This window comes from Mercenaria mercenaria, chromosome 14, assembly GCF_021730395.1.
Source record: "Mercenaria mercenaria strain notata chromosome 14, MADL_Memer_1, whole genome shotgun sequence".
In the NCBI taxonomy this organism is placed as follows: domain Eukaryota; kingdom Metazoa; phylum Mollusca; class Bivalvia; order Venerida; family Veneridae; genus Mercenaria; species Mercenaria mercenaria.
This window is the reverse complement of record NC_069374.1, coordinates 51,625,387-51,648,593: the sequence shown is the minus strand read 5'-3', so window position 1 is coordinate 51,648,593 and position 23,207 is coordinate 51,625,387. Positions and strand designations below refer to the sequence as shown.

Sequence of the window (23,207 nt, the reverse complement as noted above, 5' to 3'; positions counted from 1 at the left end):
CACAAATGTTCCATAATGTTTATGTTTTCCATTTCATTTCCATTTGGATTTCAAGTCACATTAACAAGTAAAGCCACAAAGATATTTTAGCTTAACTAGTGGAAGAGGAACCCTATTTGCATGTATAAGAACATGCTTAAAACAACCTCTGTATCTACTCAAGCTTTTTTACAGTTGCCCATATGACCATTTAATTGTCTGTAATTTTAAATGGAAGGTACAGCAAGATACACAAGATGTTCATTTCCAGATGGTTCCATGGCTCTTTAGCATTCAAGGTGTAAAACACTGATGAGTTGCACTAGACTCTTATCAAAAGCATAGTAGTAATTTCGGTTAGAGGGGTTTAGAACCAACTCTAGTGACTCCTAGCCCTGTGTCATACAACTAGACGATGAACATAATCTACTGGAAATGCTTCATCGTATTAAATATTAAGCTCCGCCTACCTGCTCCTCCTCCCTCCACTCATTTTCTTTGATGTCAAGTTCTTCCCTGGCTTTTTGCCAATCAGCGGTGAGCTTGTGGATATCGCTGGTTAATGACTGGTTAGCTGCTGTCGCCTGGTCTAACTGTTCCCTCAACATGGCATTCACATGAGCAAGACTGGCAGACCTGGGAAAGAACAAATAACACATTTTCAAAACTGATATATTTCTTTAGTCACAGAAGATAACCAATTACAGTCTTTCTTTTTCAGTTTTTACAGACTATCCCTAAGAATTCAGACATGGATGTTTTTTCTTTTATACTGGGTTTTAAGTTATGTCAAGACCAATAAGGTTAAAACACGGTGATTGTAACTTTCCAGCTTATTTGTGGGGACACACCTAATGCAATTACAGACATAAGTAGGTATTCATGTAGAAGCCACCTGTATCTTCTGCATCCCAGATTGATGTATTTCTTACATGAAGGATTTTGTATCAAGCATAACTCGAACCAAGAGCCTGATGAAGGAAAAGGATTGTATTCAAAATCCTTTACTATGGTACATTGAACTTATATAATGGAGGATTCATAATGCTTTGCCATAGTACATTGAATTTATATAGTGGAAGATTCAAAATCCTCTAGATACTAAAGTACATTGAACTTATATAATGGATGATTCAAAATCCTCTACTACATAACACTGAACTTGTGCAACAGAAGATTTAAAATCCTTTAATTAAATACATTGAACTTATGTAACAGAGGATTCAAAATCCTCTTCACTGAACTTATATAATTAAGGATTCAAAATCCTCTACTATAGTACATTGAACTTATATACTGGAAGATTCAAAATCCTCTACTATAGTACTTTGAACTTACGTAATGGATGATTCAAAAATCTACTACAGCACAATGAACTTACGTTATTGATCTCATTAAAATTAAGTTTTAAGTCACTTATTGAAAACAAACATTCATTAATACTTCATTAATGCTAATTTAATCATAAATATGCAAATGATATTATGTTAATTACCTTTGTTGCTCCTCCTCCAACTTGATGAGGGCCTGCTCGAGGTCTGTGTTATGTTCTGACTCAGCCATCCTTAAACGGGCCTCGGTACTATCTAGTCTATCGTGTGTACTCTGTAACTTGGAGAAAATAAAGGGAGGTAATAGGAATGTTTGAGAAAATGAAGGGAGTTAATAGGAAATTTAATAACTCCTTTTTATAGTTATTCTCTACATGCTTTTGTTTTTTACACTCCTTGATATTACAGTGAAAAGACCTATCACTGCCTATGAAACAAAAAAGTTTTGTAAGCAAAATAACCTTAAAAGTGTTCCTATTAAAAGGGAATATTCAATCAAAGTTTTCAATCTCATTTGTACTTTAATAGACAGAAACAAAATCAAGCGATCAGACTACAAAGCTTTGTTATCAAGTGACTATCTACAAATATCACAAATAAACAGTGATGCTAAGAAGTATTTAGTAGATTTTCAATTTGCTTTTAATTTGTTGCATTTTACATTTGCTTTTGAACTTACTTACATCTTAAAGCTTCTTTCTCAGATATTGGGTCAAAATTTTCAAATCTTTAAATACATACAGTTTGATATAGATCAAGCATTTCACAATGCAAAAATAATAATAGAAGTGAAAATGGGCACATCAAATTTAATGAAATTGTCCATATGCAAAACCCTGGCCAGACTTCGCCTTTTCCTTGCCGAAAAGTAAACAAATTAGATACAACTTCAATGATTTTATTTTTAATTTTGAGAGAAATTCATTTTTACTATATATCTACAGGACAAGTCGCTTTAAGATAATATGAGTCACAAAAACCAAAATCAATCACTCTGAATTAACAATCTGTATCCAATAGAATCCATGTTTGTTAAAAGACTTTTTATACAAAATTAAAGCAAACAAATCTTATACAATACTTTAAAATGCAAACAAGGTCTATGTAAAGAACGTTTGCACAGCAGTTGATTAATAATTTACCTCATGCAAAGATCAAGGGACAGCTGTATTAACTAAATTTAGAAAATATTTTTCAAACTTTTTTCCTTTTCACAGAGAAAAATAACTATACATGCACTTCATTTACATGCTTTCGGTATCAGTTAATTTCTGAAATTTTGTGGAATAGTTATTTTCATCGATTTCATGGCTGTGTAAGTCCAAAAGATCCAATCCAAATGACATAAAAATCCACAAATCCATGGACCCACGAAATATTTCATTTTGACCAAAACCACTAAATTTTATGTTAACAAAAATTAAATGGAGTTATGAGTATGATTATGAGTGTCATTTTTAACTTATTTAAAAACTCTTACCTTGTAAAAAGCATGCATAATGAACAATCTTTTAAGGCATTAAAAAAAAAGAAATTCAATCAAGTTGGTAAAAAGACTGCGAGTGTTTCAGTCGAGACAGTAAAACTGATACATGTAATATCATTTCATAAACAGATTATTAATATTATGAAATTTCTTTTTTGTGTGTGTTTCAGTAGTAATTTTTCATTATAAAAGTTTTAACAGCAATTTATTAAAATATCTTTAACCTCTTTTTTTAATTTCAATATCAAATTTTTATTAAGTTTTTACTACTTTTTGTTTTGTTTTTTGTTTCAGTTCTGAAAGTTCATTAAAAGAGCATCTGTTTTTCAGAAATACTTTTATTTTTTTCCATTTCACTGCAATTTTTGAGGAAAAATGATAATATCATATAAATAAAAAAATTACTTATATTTCACATTTCAAAATAAATCCGAAAAAAACAAAACAAAAAAAAAAACTCACATCAATATCTCCTTGCCAGAAAGCCATGCTGACTTAGCCAATTTATGTTTATGTCCAAACAGCTTTTGAGGTTCTGATACATATAATGTCAATCCAATATCAGTTCAAAGCACTTATTTATGTCACCCGTGAAATTTACTTTTCTTTCAATTGGACAAAAAAAAAAGAAATATATTGGTATGTTTAATTTTATTGTGATCATTTATTATTTAAACTGATAGGTAATTTCCCTCAGTTTTTTTCCGAGTGTGCATAATATTGCGTGAAATGAAATAATACAAAGAAATATTGCGACTACAATGTGAGAAAAACCAGTCCTGTTACGCTATTTTGGATTAATCTTAAATGGATTATGTTTCCCACAATACTTTATTCTACAATCATATAATACCCTTTAACTGTTGGTAAAGTAAAAGTTTTTAATCAATAACTTTAATTGTTTGAGAATATTATATCAAAGGACTAATATCCCCGACTCATATTATGTTCCTTTGGTCAGCCGAGGTGTTCAAATACCGGTATAAGAAATATTCAAGGAGAAATATTTGCCCTGTAACAGAATTAATTTAACTCTGTTATTGTACCACTGGTGTTATGTACAATTATAACTAATTGACTGTGTTTGGAAAAAATAAAAGCAATTTTCAACAGTATTTCATATTTGACATTAACCTTTAGCCTGCTGGCAGCAAGTGATTCTGCCATTGCGACCAGTGCAGACCAAGATGAGCCTGTACATCCGTGCAGTCTGATCATGGTCTGCACTGTTTGCTATTCAGTCAGTAAATCTTCAGTGACCCCTCTTTTGAATAATAGTTGGTACTGCTCAAATTGAATGATGGACCAGTCCATTGTAGAAATATATCTAGCAGGGCAAAGGTTACGGTAATGCATTGTATTTTAACACCTGCTAAGTACTTAAGATATTTATATTTAATTAAATAGTGTGTGGTTATATTAATTCACTTTTTAGTTATGAAAATGTTTTTTTAATGATTCATATTATTAAAAGAAACATTCATATCCCCTTTAACCCTTATCATGCTGGACACAAGTGATTCTGCCTTTGCGACCAGTGTAGATCATGATCAGCCTGCACATCCGTGCAGTCTGATCATGATCTGCACTGTACGCCATTCAGTCAGTATCTTTTTGGTAAACACCCCTTTTAACAGTTAATGGAACTGTCCAAATTGAAAGATGGTCAAGTTCATTATAGAAATTTAGCAGTGTAAGGGTTAGAATGTTTGTCTACTGAAACACACCATTTCATACAGAGAACAGCACAGAAATATGAAAATTTACTTTTGAATTAAATACTTATAAATTAAACACTTATGTACTAATTCAGAAACTCCAAGAGGATTTAGGTATACAAAATGTTTATGTAAAACATAAATATTGATATTAACTCTTAAACAAGTTTGAGTTAACCCTTTTTTAAGTTTTTATAAACTTTACAAGTATAAATTGTAATACGAGGTTAATTTAGATAATTACACTATGTACAATTTTGTACAAGAAACAATTAGTTTAAACCTAATCGCTACAAAGTTTTATTCGTGTTCGTTCTTGCAAACAATACTGTTCCAAATAAGGTTCTTCAACAATCAATAGATAACACGAAAACTGAAGGACATATTTTGTATGTTCATTAAAATGCAAATAACAAATCGCTGACAAAATCGGGCCATACTTAAACCACTTCAAAAACAAGTTGTAAGAGCTTTTATCCGAATGCCATTAAAAAAAAAAAACGTGCACATTACATGAAACACTTACCAAAAATTTATATTAATACAAATAAATTCTTCTACAATGCCGTCAAGTGTAAAATATTTATAAAAATTATAAATAAAAATGTCAACGGATTTGTATAAGCAGATCAAAAATCTTTACTCACATCTCGATTATATCTATTCCAGGACATTTTATTCCTTTATTCCATTCCCAGCACAGTAACTAAGCGAGATATTAAAAAATTTGCGCTCGCACAGCGATAAATCCAAGAGGTCATGTAAAGTAAAAACTTCAATCGATTCCTATTATAACGCCTTTAGAATACGTATAAACCCCTTTAACATGTACACAACAATGGTCTTAAGATTCTTATCTGTGACGTTTACAGAATTGAATTTTACAAATTGCACACTGTATACTTAACCAGTTAGAACGGTAAAGAACGTTACATACAGTAATAATGACACTATCGGGGAAACGATACAAACTTTGCCAAACTTTCTTATTCAAGTGTTTCAACTGCCGAAAATCCTCTTATGAATTAATCTGTTTTTAACGCCTATACTTAAGGTTACCCGAGTGTCATTGTGATCCTCTAATGACATTAATGGTTGTCTGTGCACAACTAGCAAATGCGTTTAGACTGGTCTCTCCAAACTGGCTATTGTCAAATTGTTTAAATGTTTGTTTTAACATATTTAAATCCTTTAAATCAATATAATACAGAAAGAATGTATTCTTTTTTATAGACTTTATTTTTTTCAATTCATTCTCAATAAATGTTAAAGAAACATAGAATTTAAGTGTATTTTGTCTACTTTTTCACCTAATATATATTTTTGATAGTCTACAGCAAAAGAAAGATAATTCTTACTTCAAATTTATTTTTACAAACAATTATCATTTCCTTTCTTTACATACACTGCAAAAGCTCCTTCAAAGAATCATATTTTTTTCTCCAAAAAAGGAATATTTCATTTCTAAGAATAAACAAACATTTAATTTGCCTCAATGAATTTTCAGCTATAAGCAAGCTTCGTTAAAAAACATTCTCATAAAAAGTTATACATATACATTAATCTAAAATTTTCACCATTTGGAAAAAAAACAACCTTTAAACTTAATCCTGAATGTAAACTTTTTTTAAAAGAGATGTGAAATGTATCCCTGATTTACCTTTTTTCAATGCTAAAAAATCAGTGCATATGTCACTTTTACTCCAGCTTCTATAAATGGATTTCCTATCTTATAACTCTGATTAAGTCAAAAAAAAAATGAAGAAATTACACATAGAATCAAACACATATCGCTTCAAATTCATCAATTATGTTATATAGTTCCATTATGCATGCTTTGTTAACAAAAATTATTGTTCCTTATAATACCTCCTTAAATATGACATAATATACATTATACTAAAAAACAACTTCAGTTACCTTAATCGAATATTACAGACACTCAAACAAACAAACAAACAAACAAAAATCTATGATCTAGCTAAAACTTGGCATGCATTTATAAACTTGTTAACTGCAAAATTATTTCATGTCCATTTTAATTTAAATGCACATAAAATAGTTTTGCAAGCAATCCTTTAAAATATGAAGCAAAAACTAGTACAGTTTTAATCAAATCATTTTTCGTGTCTTTTTCATTGTGGATCTTTATAATTGCTGATATAGATATTGATAATGCACCAGGAACATTTTCTTTTTTCAAAAAAAAAAAAAAAAAAAAATTAAAAGAACATAATGAAGATTTAAGAAGCACAAATTGTGCATAAGAGATTACTATTCCGTGTTCTTTTCTTTTTCTTTAAGCTTACGTAACTGCTTTTAAAAGAGACCCTCTCGATCTTTTTCTTTCAAAATCTAGATTTTATAGATTTATAAAAGTTAGCATTATCTAGTATATCCAGTAACATATATCCTGTAATAATTGCACCCACAATACAGCCCTGTCTCCTACACTTTATATGCAAATATCAGCAATATTTTAGTAATAATTGTTAAACTTCATTCATCAGAAATTTCGTATATAATTATATAAACTCTGGAATTTTTATTTCTTTTCAAAAAAACTTGACCCCAACATAAATGCTCCTTTTTTTTTCACAATGCAACCCCTGGGGCATTTATTCAGGGGTATACCATAACAATATTATATTTCTAGTTAAAGAAGGTTGCAGCAGTTTTGGGTGAAAAATGTCCCAATAATATAATTTGTTCAAACTTTGTACATGAACAGTGTCATATTCTGTTAGAAACAGAATTATAAAGCAAGTATGCCCACGGGTGGAATGTCTAGCCTGCCAGCTGTCAAGTGTGACCTTGACCTTGGACCTAGGGACCTGGTTCTTGCGCATGACACTCAGTCTCATAATGGTGAACATTCATGCCAAGTTACATCAAAATCCCACCATGCATGAAGAAGAAATGCTCCGGAAAAACTTCAATTTGACCTTTGACCTCCAACTGTGACCTTGACCTTTGACATAGGAACATGGGGTTTGCGCGCAACATGCCTTCTCATTGGGGTTAACATTCATGCCAAATATAAACAGGATTGGACAATGCATGTCAAAGTTATGGTCCGGACAAAATCTGGAGGACGCACACACACCGAAAGTGGAAACTATATTAAGCTCACTGCAAGCGGGCTCGACAAAATAATCAAAGGTCACCATGCTTGTTCATGAGTTATCTGCCCTTGAATATGCAAATTTGAAGAAAAATCCAGTATTAAGGGCAGATAACTCCTAAACAAGCACAGTGACCTATAACTGTTTTTATATTAATATTTTCTGTTTCTAACATGAGACATACACAAAATTTGAACAAATTCTTCTATTGGGAAATTTTTGCCCCATCTCTCATACAAGAAACTGCAGCAAGCGTCTTTAATGTAATAATGAAAATATTGGCTCTGTTTTAATTTATCTGCATGTAAGTTTCTATTCACATATAATAAAGCAACTGGAAAAAAAGTCTGGAAAGGAGAGGAGAGGAGAGGAAAACACATATATTTCTGGTATCAAACCTGCTGAAGATCTAGACATTTAAAGAAACCTAATTTCACTATTTCTTATTTCTGAGACTATAGCAATATTTTCAGTAATTTGTATCATTAAACAATTAAGCTGTTTGTAGTCTTTCTTTCTGCTTATTAGATACTAGACAGAAAATGCTTATAGCGAAAGACAAACACTAAACTGCATCTTAATTTCATTCAACTGAACTCAACAGTAGGTAAACATGGTCAATACGAATTTTTGATTCTTAAAGAATGTACATGTGGTAGATATTTTAATCTTTCACAACTTCAGCAGGGGTGATACATTTGGTAACACACATCACACAGTGTTGTACTATCTACAAAACAAGTCATGTGACCAGTTATCTGGCTATCAGTTATCTGGGTATTGTCTTGACCAAAAGTCAAGGTCATAGTATCCAAGGAGACACAAACAAGGGTGTCAAATCACCATGGCAACCATTTACTCACAGATCTATCACCAGATGCTTTAGAAGGTGTTTGCTCTCTACTCCCGGAAGATTCAGGAATACTTTCGTTATTGCCAGAGGCTGACTCCAGCTCTAACTCGGTGCATTTACGTTTGTACTGCAGGACCTATTTTGTAATAATGAAAAAATTGTGCAAAAATGATAAAAATTATAAGAAAAACCCCATGACATGCTTGGATGTGGTTCGTGTCTTCTACAAACTGTGAAGGTTTTTGCCAGAGATAAATTCCATACTGTCTTCTTTGAAGATGGTTAAAAAATGAAAACACATTTCTACGTCTATTACTACAAACACTGCATGGAACAGAAATAGAAATTTTTCTTGTGTGCTATTTATAGAAACAAACAGCATGAAAGATATCAATCAGGCAAATCATGCAACCTTCACCTACTGGTCTGACCTAATGACCTTTGACCTTACCCTCTTTTCAGTATCGTAACGCGTCCTTAAATCTGCATACTCGACCTCAAGGTCTTCCACCTTTTTCTTATACTGAAGAACCTGTTTCAACATGTACGTGTTAGTTATAGCAGTTAGATACAGACAAGTACATAGACATCATAGTGTTATATATTATACAACACAGTTGTCCATTTAACTGAATTCTCATATAAAGCTGAGAGCTGAATTTAAAGTACTTTTCTTTGTGTTGACTCTATTTAAAGAGGCCAATATACAATTTTCAAAACGTTAATGAATTAATTTTCTATATTTTAAATCAGTTGCTACAAATGTTTGGACAATTATATCTAATAAATGAAAAGTAACATTGACATATTTGTATAATTTTACATTTTTTTTTTTAATTCAAACTTGCCACTTTATATGAGAATGAGTGTTAAACAAACACAATGTTAGGAAGTATACAAAAAGGTTATGGCTTGAGTATATACACGAGATATGCTGGACGTTCATGCTGGCTGCGGTTAGGCCTAGAGTTTCCTGTCATCTAGGCCTGTGACCTAGCTGAGGTAGTTACCTTTTTCTCAGTGTCACGCTCCATAATCTCTTTAAATTTGAGGTTATCTTCATAATCCGTGCATTTTTTCTTGTATTGTAAAAGCTGAAAAATTAATCACGCCGTAAATGATGAAACAGGAGGTAAAACACTAGAAAAGGGAAACAAACATATTATTGAGTCAAAGAAATTTTAAATGTATGAAAATATACAAGCAAAATTTAACTTCTGGCCGTTTCACAGAGGGTAAGTTACTTCCCTTTGACCGATACAAACACGTGGTTGATGATTAAGTGTAAAATTCTCCTCACAAGTTAACAAACATTAATGTTTACCCATTTTACAAATGACTGTAAATATACTAAGGGAAGTAACTATTGTAAAACTCTGGATTGGTATATTTCTTATGAAATTACTTATACAGTCTGATATTTTTTTATTGTAAACTCAGCCATTTTCTATCAATTTCAACTCTGACTGCACTTACAACTTAAAATCATCTAAACTAATAACTTACGAAATGATAATCCAAGAAAATGATAAAATGGTGCATACATTGTGTAGGTTTAAACTACAATAACCAGGGCACAGTAAAAACAATTCAGCGTAAAGTAAAAAAATATGACTGAGCATTATTTTTTTCAAATTTTGTTGAAAAAGGCGGGAAAAATTAAACGATGCTCAGTGACAATCAAGAGCATGCAAAACCAAAAGTCAGATTTATGATTTTCTTGATGCCATTCCATTGCTATGCAGAACAGAAAGTTCATATTAGAGCCCTGTGGAAATCATTACCATGCTCATTCTTTGTGGTATATGAAGTAATGGTTGCTGAAAAACTTATTTCTGAGGCATGATGCATGATTTTGTGACTATGAGAGACTGTGTACAATTACTAATGATCGATGATGTAAATTTTGTTGTGTGACGTCAAATAAATTCTTTACCTGCCACATAGCAAGGCGAGCAAAAAACTAAACACCATTAATATAATTTTTATAGTTTCTGAAACAGTTCTGTAAATTCAAAAAATAAGAAATAAAGTTCAGCAAAATTTTGAAACAAGAAGCTTTGCTACCTTTCAGCTAAAGTTTGAAAATCACAATTGGAAGTTCAACAAACTGAAGCTTTTGGTGAACTAATCTACTCAAATATAGACATGCTTAATTTTGAAACTTATTATTATCATTACTATTAATATAGTTTAGCAATTATATTCTTAAAGAGTTTGTCTCTATGACATGGCAAGATTCTGAAGGCCACAAATAAACATCAGCCAAGTTGTGAGTGGCGGAGGAGGGGGAATACATAGAAACATAAATTTCAGGTTGTCACTTAGATGCTCCACCACCTTAAAAGCGGGTATTAAAATAAAATATAACTTTTATCAAATATATTTCAGAAATGATATAATCCAAAACAATGATTTGTCATTGAATAAAATCATTGTTTGGAGTTAAGATGCGAAGAAATTATATCACGAGGGTGCAGCCGGAGTGATATATTACGGATCTAAACAACACGTTATTAACAGGATTATTTTGTTCTTGCCGATATCCATCAAATGTTTGCCTGATTTCTGTTATTTCTTTTCCAGCGCGCCACTATGCCATCTAAAGCCATGACGTAATAAGTACGACGTCAGAAAGATGAATTGTTGAATAATAATACACAGTTTTCAGCCTTCTTTGTTAATTAGAGAAACAAATCGGGTCTTGTTAGAATTCATAATAACTTTAAAAAAAAAAAATTGCATACATGATGTAACATAATATTCTATTGGCATTCTATACAAACTTTATAAACTTTTATGGAATCGAAAACTGTCTTGGATCCCATGTCGATATATACATAACTTAAACCTAAGCTCATTTCATTTTTATGCATGATTTCTTTACAAGACTAGACATTTAATTCATTGTTTTGTTCTAAAAATTGAATTTCGATTATATTACAGAAAGAGTTATACAAAATAGTGCACAATTACAATGTACATGAATATTTCACGTTTAAAAGCGGATTCTTAAAGATTACAATAGTTTTATTGCTTGAAAGTATGAATTAAACTAACAGACTTATAACCCCGTGACTAATATATTAAACTTGATATTGTATAACAATATCATTATAACCAAATCAATTTTTATGAGTAAAGGGACATAACTCTCAGCATTAAAAAAGCTGTGAACAAGAGTAAAATCCTACATTACATTTTACCATGGTATGCAGAATTGTTCTGCTTCTTAAAGGGACTGACCTCCAGACTTTGGCTATGTGTTTCCGTAACATATAGTCTGTCAGTAATTAAGTTTCAAAGCATTCTTAAGAAATACAGCGTTAATTTCCAGATATCTAAAAAAATCTTCTTTTTTTTGTTTTGGAACGATCTGGAGGGCAGTGCCTTTAAACTTTAAAATCTATTTTAATACTTTAAAAATAGCTATGAAACAAGCAGTAGTTAATTTATGTAATTTAAAAAGGCAATATGGCTGTGTTCTAAATTCGGACAATAAAAGTTTTTCCAATGTCATATTCTGTTTTTTTAAGCATTATTTAAAATAATTCTATTTATAGACTATAATGCAGTTTCTTACCTTTGCCTGTAATTTCTGGACTAGTTGTGCCTGACGAGCCTGCCCGTCCTGGTATGCCTGCAATTTGCGCTTGTAACTGGCGTGTTCTTCTTCAAGTTTCCGACGTAGGTCTATATTCTGCTGAAGGAGGGGTTTAGACGTCGAGTCGCCTGCTTCGAGACTATCGCCTTTCAAAGATTGCTCGAGCTGAAATTGATAAGGGAAGTTTTATTCATTTGTTCATAGCAACAACTTTATCCATCAACTAGGAACTTAAGTCAGTTTTACTTATTAACAGCCTTTTGCATGCAATAACTTTCTTATTAACTCTAACAGTGTTTAAAGTATGCTAAAGCTAGTCTATGAGTGTTAAAACAATTGCTCAGAGTTTTCTTCCCATTTATCATTATGGAATCACTACAAAACAAATTTAATCCATTAGAAGGTAAAAACATACACACACATAAACAAATATAATTATTACATGAACGAAAATAATAATAAAATAATATAACAATTTCTCAGTAACTGGAAATCATTATACAATTATAATGTAAAATTGCATTGTGATGAATTATGTACAAAAGATGGTAACAGAATGAATTAAACGATTCTTGTTCATTATGGCAATATGATAGTATTATTTCCTTTGGAAAATTCGAATAATTGTAACTTCTAATACAAACTGAAGAATAAGCTATAATACAAGATAAAATTTTCATAATTCGTTTCTATTTATTCGCTAAAGCGCAAAATACTTTTCTTACATTTATATATCCTGTGGAATAAAGCACTAACTATACACTAATTTAGAATCTATGTATACATTTTAAATTTCAAAGCAGCATACATATTGCTAAATCCTTGCTAATTGGGTTGAATAACCCCTCAAGAAATGATCTAAATAAAATTTCACATTACATTCATGTTTGTTATTCTGCAAGTCTTTCACAAGTCTGGCTATTTTTCTTAAGTCTTTATTTACAACACATGTTAGGTCAATGCTTTTTCTATTAGTAATAAAAAAATTCAATTTATTGGATATAAATTTATTAAATTTCTTTTCCCTAATGTTATGCAAGATCTTAACATAAACATGGAAAAAGTAATAAAAGTCCTTAAACCTTAATTAAAGAATATTTAATAGATGTCTACATAATTATGTACAGCAAAATGTTCCTTTAATCATAGAATGTTCATTTCAAAATTTAAAATCAATAGAAGACGCACCTTTTCCAAGTTTTACTTTCATTAAAATTCATTAAAATTATTTCAGACATCATTTAAATGGTTCATTACATTTTTTGTACAAAGTCCGATATTTCAAATTCTGCATTAAAACATAATTTTTTTTTCAAATTTATTACAGTGTGTGTTCAGTGCAAGTAATGAAATCTTGATGTTTTCCAATAATTGAAACTGGATTTAATCAAGCAGGAAAAAGCTGCAAGTTTTCAATACATTAATTTCTTTAAAAAGGGAATTTCAAATAACAAATTCTAAATTGCCAGGGAAAAAAATGTGCATCAAAATTTATGTCTGTGACCTAAGTTCAGAGCTTGAAAATTATTCTATTTAAAAGACAGTTTGACTTCATTCCAAAACCTGATTACCTGCAGTGTCCTAGACTAAAATTACATATCTCAAACAAATCTTTTATAGTGTTAACACATGTCAAACTGCGACTATATACATTTTATTTGCCGTCCTAAAGACTTTAAATCTATTGGGGGATTGTTTATGATCGGTTATTTGGGCATTGTGTACTCTGACAAACAACTGATCAGATATCAACCTCATTATTTTTCAGCTTTATCAATCACAATATGCTATTAACATAACCTCCTATTGATAGGTGCTCCTCTCCAAAAACATTTAAACACTAAGTAAGTGTTTACAAAAACTAAAATAAATTGTCCAGCCTTTATTAAGTCCCTTTATTAATACTTCAGAACTACATGCCTGTAAATATTACCTCCCCTTATTTATATCTTGAAAGATTAGAACACATTGTATTTCTACATAACCCATTCATCCCAACAAAAACTCACCCCCGTTTTAATGGAACAGACCATAAAATTCCACATTCCCATTATGCTTTTAAAAATACATCAAACCATAATTCTGACTTACCTCTCTCCATCAATATATTTAATGAAATATATTTATCTCCCTTTATCTAATATTTTCGAAAACTATTCCAAAAGTCAATTGTCCTTAAAAATATATAAATGAAAAAGCACTAAATAACTCTACAAAGCAAACTTAAAATGCAAATTCATTCACAATTCATGCAATGTCAAATCTAAATATAATATACAAAACTTTCCAAACAGTTTTACCCTGTATATTATTCTTTTCTAACAGTACCAGTTTTGATGAAATGAGTTTAAGCTACCATTTACTTTAAGCTCTATTGTGTTCCAGCAATATTTGATATCCTGTGTAACGTATGGAACATTTTAGCACTCTATTATTGGAGTTCTAGGGGTAAACATCTATAGTTGACCAATGGAAAAAGTGTCAACTCAGCAGTTTTAAACAAACTGTGAATAAAATCAATGGTGGTAGCGCTTTCAAAGTTTCATAATGGTATATTTTATATAAATTATGTTTGTAAATAAAAAAGATATTCGAATATAAGCGCATTTTCATTCTGGTATCATAAGATTACAAATAATTATGTCCCTAAACCAAAATTAATGTTCCAACATATATAACAGTTCATTCGTGTATTACAATAACTGATTATGAATAATGATCACTATTTCCTATACAAACTATTGGCATCAAATTTAAATTCACATTTTAAAATTTGATTTTAACTATGATAAAGATCATATAATTTCTTAGTGAAATAAAAAAATTTCTTGTAATTTGCCAGTTTTGCCACTAATGCTACAGTTTCACGAGATTCTATTAACTTGCTCTTAAGTCTTGCTATTTTACCAATGCTTCATTTTTCACAAGACTGTCTAAGCATCTTAAATTGTCACTAATATTTTACTATGAGGAGAAATTAATTTATTTGGCTTACATGCTTTAAAGCTGCTATAAGCAAGTCAGGGTCCTAAATATTTTTTTTTTTAAATAAAAAGTTTACTTCACACAAAGCAAGCCTATAATAGGTAGTGGTGGGAAATGACAACTAGCAATTCCTGTACGATAACATATTCTTGTCTGCGATAATGTATTCTTGTCTCTTTTTTCAGCAATATTCTACTACTAACTTGGCTCACACAAGTACATGGCTTTCTGTTACTTGCAGGCAATGCCAAAAATTCACAAACAGTGAATTACGTCATCAAACAGAAATTTCCAATTGTCATTACATGTCCACTGCCTTAAATATATACTACTGTAACAGTGCTTCAAACATTTCAATGTAATGATATAACATGCAATTTGTTAGTAGTCACTACTTCAATGATATCATGATGATAAACATAACTAGTCGCTGTATTTGGAATATATTTTCGGCGTCTTGTTCTACGACTCACTCTACTTTCACTCGTAATGTCCTTCTCCCCATTCTTGTTATACGACCATCTTGCCTGAAGCTGGTAGGTACGAGAGGTGCTTGACAACCGACTAACTGATGAGTTACTTAGTTGATTCTCCATGTACTATTAAAAAGTTATCATCATTTTTTTTTATAAAAAAGCAAACTACACAATAATTATTATTTTCAGAAAATGAAGTGGCGTGTTTTAATTCAGAACATTATTTTATCGTTTTGGCAAACATTCAAAGTTTGTTTAATTCATGTGCTTACAAAAAGACTTTTGTGTATACAACAATGACTAATGTAAACTCACAGACATTTATTAATTGACAAGTACATTTTTTAATCTTCTGAACAGGTGAAACTACGTAACAGTACTCTGCTAATAACCAAGACAATAAATTTTATCTACTATCACTGATCCATATCATCAGTAACAGTTAATTTCATCTTGGTATAATCATTATCATTACTGCTACTATCCAGGACTATACATTTTATCAATTATCAAAAATCATGATCATATCATTTTCTTCGATATAATCATATCATTTATAGCTACTATCCAGAACTATACATTTTATCCATTTCTCAATCATTAATAACAGTCACTTTTTCTTCTATAATCATATCATTCAATTAACCAATCATCATATTGTTAAACTGCCAATTAAAGTTATATAAAACATTATTCTATCATTACTTTTAAACTAAAGTGACTATTCAGTTAACCAATCATCATATCATTACACTGCAACTTAAAGTTGATATAAAAAAAATCATTCTATCACTACAACAGGCTGCCAAAACTGATCACAAATTTTATCTATCATATCATTACACTGCCACTGGAAAAAAAAATCACTTTGGTACTGAATGTGCCTATATCCCTATGGAACCAAAGTGTTTACATCATTATTTCAAAATTGATACTCTATAAATGTTTGAACGAGAGAATTAGTAGCTCTTATTGTTAAATAATTACTCCAAAGTAAGCAAACTGAACCCAAAGGTACACAAAACTTAGCTAATGTCCAGTGGTTTATCACAGCTTAACTAAACATTTGTGTAACAATTTGATAACCAACCTTTTGCTACCTGGGAAAATTGTTCAATTTAATGAAATTCAATTGAAATCAATCAATATTACATAAACAATTCAGTATCCAATAAAATTATAGACAAATATTTGAAAAAGCTAAACAAAATTCCTTGAACTGTAACCAGTACTATCACTACTGATAAAAATTATCACAACAGAATACCAGTAATAGCTTTTGAATTGTTGCAAGACAAAAAAAAAATGTTGGCAAAAATGATCTGGTAAACTTTTTGTAAATTAGTGAAACCAAATTCTCAGAAATTTCTGATTCTTCAGTAATACATATTAATTCATGACATGACCACACACATGTAAATTAATTAAGATATTCTACAGGTCCAAAACATAAAAAAAAATCTTTACCTTTAATAGGCACACAAAATCTTGATAGGAAAATCTCCCCGAAAAATAATGTAAACTTTGAACTTATTTACTGCTCAACTTCCTCGAAAAAAAGGGCTGCGTTTGCAATCTAAAATTTCTATTAACGAGATATAGATCTGACAAACAGCCAGATTTGTCAACTTGACGTAACTAACTCAAAAAGAATGCCAAGCTTTACAAATCAATAATCAAAATCAATACGGTAATCTTTAAATCACAATACAAAATGAAAACTGCATTAAAATTGCTGAATGTATCCAAAATCCTACCAACAGACAAGAGGGCTGTTCATCGGACAAGAGACCTCTTTAAGCATACTTGGCTACTTTAAAGGGGGGGAAAGGCATATAAATCTAAATGTTTTGATTTATGGCATCGTAAATCTTTTGACTGTCGATTTTCAATTAAGAATTGTCCTGAACTTTTTTAACAAATGAAATAAAATAGTCTCTTAGAATTACTTTAATTATGTAAATACTATATACCATATTACGCTAAGTTTACCTTAACCCTGCGTAATGTCACTTAATAGTATGCCAACTTAAGATTCAAAGCTCCAATTACGCTTCAAGAGAACCTCTTTAATAAGAGGGAAGGAACTATCATTCTTGAGCAAAGGGAAATAATTAAATTTTACGGCAAAGCTATAGGTATGATATGAAGCAAATTTCCAATGGGGAAGGTTAGAAGGAAATTTTTTTTTTTGTTGGATTTTACATCACACCGACACATGATAGGTCATATGGCGACTTTCCAGCTTTAATGGTGGAGGAAGACCCCAGGTGTCCTTTCATGCATTATTTCAAGAACCACTCGGCCATGGAGGCCCCCGTAGAAGGAAAAAGGCCCAGCACCTGAACCTTTTATGACTATAGAAAGTAAAATTAAATTTTTCAGGTCCTTAGTAAATCAACCTAGATTCAATATGCATATGTTTCACAGATTGTATATTGTATTCATCGAAACATAAGTTTATACGACTTAAGTGTTTCAAAGCATGCAGCAATCAAATTAAAGCAAAGGTCCTCCTGGTTAGTTAGGCTCTCCTGACACAACACAACTGCTTCAACAACATCATCTGCACCATCTGAACATGCTGTTTAACAACATTGTATATCTGCTTCCAATACAACAACATTAACAGAACAGACTGCTACAAAACACTGTTACAAAAAAAAAAAAAAGAAACAGAAAAAAACAAAAGCAGACACTAACACTGTCAACTCTCTGTCTCACCAGTCCGGGTGGGGGTCGGTCATCCTCCGGATCTGCTACACCTATGCTATCTCCTGACCTCGGCGAAAGCAGGTCGCTGTCTTTCAACTCTATTGCCGAGTCGGCTAGACCATCAGTTACATACTTGTCCATATTTTTCTTTTTTTTTTTATGATTTTATATGATAATTTACTACTACTCTACAAGCAGTTACATATAACAGGGTAACAGTGCAGAGCAATCCTGAACTATTCAATCAAAATGGACTCTTTCGAAGGTGAATCAACTAAGTCAATTGTCACGATTTAATTATCAAGTTATAAAACAGATTTCAAACAACTTGTAATTTATTTGCCCAATTAAGTTTTCTATTAGGTCAAAGAAAGGGAAAATTGAATCTGACCTAACATAAGCTGAAAATCCGCAAAGTTCTTTCACCGATTACTCTGTCTCTATTTTCCTTTTTAATACCACATTTATTAGCACTCTGATATTAATCCATAACTTAAGTCCACAGTCACTAGTTGCACTAGATGTTTTTCTGAAGTTCAAAATTTCAAGTTTCGAAAACAAATTAATCACTAAAAATTGTCTACTTTTTCCAAGTGTTCAGAAATGCTTACAAATCATTTTTTAATTTCTTTTCCTGAAAGGCATAGTATGATAAGAGACCACCTGTTTCACATAGATAAAACCTTATCAGAGTTATATAACAATTTGATTGCAGTTTCTAAAAAATGTCCTCAAGTTTGCTGCTCAATGTCCCCCACCTGACCTACAAAAAAAATCAGCAATGTGATCAAGCAAACCTATCTCAGTGTCGAGCAAACAATCCTACCTCCGCTCAATACAATACAATTCAATCATCAAACTCAATCACTAAAACAGAAGATTCTATTGAAATGATATTGAAAAACCTTCAAATAAAGCCTGGTTGAGCATTATTTTGTAGCAGATGGATGAATATCCTATTATAACAACTTCTACATAAAAGATACCGTTTTCTTGCTCCGAACTGGCAATAAATTATTCAAACCAAGAGCAAGTACTTATATGAATGTATTCAGCTTTTGTCTTTGATATTTCTACACGTTATACTAAAAAAATTCTATCTTCCGTAAAACAATGATAACCCTGGATTGAGCTAAATGAATATTTTTATAAGTTAAACATTATCAGTTGCATTTTAAATATGAAGTTACATTCATAATGCACTTAAGTGGAGATCGAGATAGCCAAACTTTCTTATCAGTGCAAAAATGAAGTATAAAATCAATCGGGGGGACCATTAGGGTCAACTCATCAAAGTTGTACTTAAGATAACAAATGGTTGCAGTTCGATGGTATTTGCTATAAATCGCATTTATAAATGTATACTTCACAGAGTAGCTATTCTCATAACAAACATTATCGAGAATGATATAAATTGTCCTGTCAAACAATAAGTACCCAGTGCAAACACTCGACGATGGGTAGAATTTCAGCTACCGTGTCCTCTGTACTAAACGTATATACATTCATATCTAATGTCAAAGCTAAATCAATAATAAATTCAAATATTTGTCTCATAAAGTAAACATTCCTTCATAGTAAAAATTGGAAAGCTGTGAAGTGAACATCAATTAACATAATCGATTAAAGCTTTAATTTTACGCCTCTTTTTCTCTGATATTGGTAATATTTCCAGAAACAATACAAACATTGGTGTCCGGTTGTTTTAGTTAAATGTCACAGAAATAAGCTTAAAACATTTTATGAAGTACATAACAAGTATGAAACAAGTTTAGTAAATATTAGATATTTTTGGAACCCTCGAAACCAAAACTTCCGCCCTTACCCAAAGTACTGCTCTGTCCTTCCCTCTCATAATCCCTCTAATCTGAAAACCCTTTAACCAAACTATTGTTTTATTTTCTTTGAATCTGAAAAATCTCTAAACCAAACTTAACTTTTCTGTCCTTTCCTCATTATAGTCCCTCATACATGAAACCCTCTAAACCAAACTACTTTTCTGTCCTTCCCTCATATAGTCCAGTCCCTCAAACATGAAACCCTCTAAACCAAACTTAACTTTTCTGTCCTTCCCTCATATAGTCCCTCAAACATGAAACCCTCTAAACCAAACTTAACTTTTCTGTCCTTCCCTCATATAGTCCCTCAAACATGAAACCCTCTAAACCAAACTTAACTTTTCTGTCCTTCCCTCATATATTCCCTCAAAAATGAAACCCTCTAAACCAAACTTAACTTTTCTGTCCTTCCCTCATATAGTCCCTCAAACATGAAACCCTCTAAACCAAACTTAACTTTTCTGTCCTTCCCTCATATAGTCCCTCAAACATGAAACTCTCTAAACCAAACTACTTTTTTCTCCTCCCTTCACATAATGCCTCAAGTTTAAAACCCTTTAAACCAAAATACTGTTCTCTACTCTAAACTAATATATAATCTGAAAACCATCTAAACCAAAATGTTTCCTTTAGTCCCAAATCCGCCATTTAAAAAAGATTCACAGCACTCAAAATTTTAACATTTCCTCAACTTCCTGTTGTTATCAAAATTTAATTTTAATTACCGGTAACATTTTAATTTTCTGAATACTAATTTTAGTCCATGAAATAAAAATTCCACAAAATACACTGACTAGAAAAAACCACAGCCAGTTCAGTTTAAACTGATTTTCAGCTTGGTTACCATACTGATACCTGACAACTGACAAAATAATGCTGCATAATATTACAACAACCATCAGCTTTCAATACATATTGTGTGTAAGTTAATTAACTAAATAACAGGTTAAACAATGGATATGACAAAATAGATAATAATATAATCATTACACCACAGAATCTGATTATAACCACTTTTTGGGAATATATCAGTTTTCCTGTCTTTGGGATCGAGCCATGTTAATCTATCATACCTCAAGAGAAAATGCTTAATGCCTGGAATACTACCATATCATATCAATATTTCCCTAGTAAATTTCATATCACCCTCTTGAAAAGGCATCTGTATAATATACTAACATAACATTTTTTTAAGCGATTCTAACATACAAGATACAATAGATGAGATATTCTCTTTAAATAATAAATTTGCACACCTATTAAAGGGAGGTAATAAGAAAAAATATCCAACAGTGCTGATTTAATAATACGAGTAAACTATTACATAAGATATGCAAAGCTTATAATATAATGCTCACTGCCATATTTGGAAACATAAGTTTTGCATCAGCTTTTTGAACTGGGGACGGCAAAACTACTGAAGAAAAAAAAAGCTATTTGTCATAATAAGCCTTCAAGAAACTGGAGCAATACAAGTCAAGATTTTTTTTAATACATGTCAAGATTCTATCTCATGTAAAAAAGGTGCCAAAATACCATTGAAGTGTATTCTAACATTTAAACAGATAATCTTATACCTTTAATAACAAAGTCCACTGCATGTATGTTTTGGAATTTAAATACAATGACAGAATATATATATAACTTTGATACAGTGCCATCTTTCCTGCTGAAAATCACACATGAGTGTATTAATACCTGGATTTTACAAAAATTTATGCAATTACAGATTTACGTCAGTCTTGTTATCAAATAAATTCATTCTGAATTCAAATACCAGCCATATTATAAACAAAAATGACCAAAATCATATATAACAGAGACAGATCTATAGCAAATGAAAATTTACCAAAACTGGTGGTAAAAAGCTTAAAAGTACACCATATGAGCCGCGCCATGAGAAAACCAACATAGTGGCTTTGCGACCAGCACGGATCCAGACCAGCCTGCACATCCACGCAGTCTGGTCAGGATCTATGCTGTTCGCTTTCAAAGCCTACTGCAATTAGAGAAACTGTTAGCGAACAGCATGGGGCCTGACCAGACTGCACGTATGCGCAGGCTGGTCTGGATCCATGCTGGTCGCAAAGCCACTATGTTGGTTTTCCCATGGCACGGCTCATATAATGCTTTTAATTTCATGATAACTTATACAGCCATAGCAATAAAGGGAGGTAATATAAACAATGCAGCAATAATAGTATGTTAATAAAACATACACACATAATGATTGATATAACTGAGACAACAATTGATGAAAACATTAAGTAACAGAAAAAAAAATAATGTATGTTATATTCATAACAAAAACATGAGAACAGACAGAAGAGAATAGAATTTTATTAAAGACTTGGTACATGGTACATCGTCATGAGCAAAGACATTATGACCCTTTAAGGTGTCAGCAACCACAAAATGGAATTCACAGGTTGATGAACACCATAATCTTGGCTAATTATAGGAGATAAGTACAGTTTCTGTTGTAAATCTGAGTTTAGAAAGCAGTCTCTTAATACAACAATACTATTGGTCAGTTTCACAGGGATTTTTTTCCTTCTTTATAAAGTACCCCTAAAAGGACCTTTTCCCAATTGAAAAATGCAATCTTTTTTCCCAATTATCATACAAAAATTCCCCAAATGACCAAATTAAGTTTGCATTTTGATGACTGCAGAAGGAAAACTTAGTTACATTGACATTCACCATGATTTAACCATTCAAACAGTTTCTTTTATGATATTTACATGAAATTAAAGGAAGAAGTATTCTAAATGATGTTATTAATTAACTATAAAAAATCCCAATCTGAGTAAAAACCCCGCTAATTTTCCCAATTTATCCAGTACCGGACCTTTTCCCAAAAGGGCAAAAAAAAATCACTGGTTTCAAATTGGTGCTCAAAAACAGCCAATCAGACGTTGTTAGCCACAAGGCTGGTCCCCAAAATCTGCTTTATAATAATCTTGAGGGGGGATGGGGCAGGATATGTGGAGGTTGTTTATGTGGGGATATAAAAATATACTGTTTAATGTTTTATTTATACTACAATGAAAATGGTGTATCTAATTTCCTCAGCAAAACTACTTATTTTGCAAGA

The 23,207-nt window shown here is 31.3% G+C and overlaps 1 protein-coding gene across 1 annotated transcript in view; it reads right to left on the bottom strand.

Moving 5' to 3' along the window:
• Positions 1–23,207, bottom strand: part of LOC123527489 (rootletin-like) — a 119,020-nt gene that overhangs the window by 47,033 nt on the left and 48,780 nt on the right. The window contains exons 3-7 of the mRNA XM_053522623.1: positions 12,076–12,261; positions 9,503–9,586; positions 8,503–8,628; positions 1,475–1,590; positions 450–615 (exon numbers count right to left, since the gene is read on the bottom strand). Coding sequence (XP_053378598.1) covers positions 450–615; positions 1,475–1,590; positions 8,503–8,628; positions 9,503–9,586; positions 12,076–12,261 — 678 coding nt within the window. The remainder of the gene's footprint in view (positions 1–449; positions 616–1,474; positions 1,591–8,502; positions 8,629–9,502; positions 9,587–12,075; positions 12,262–23,207) is intronic.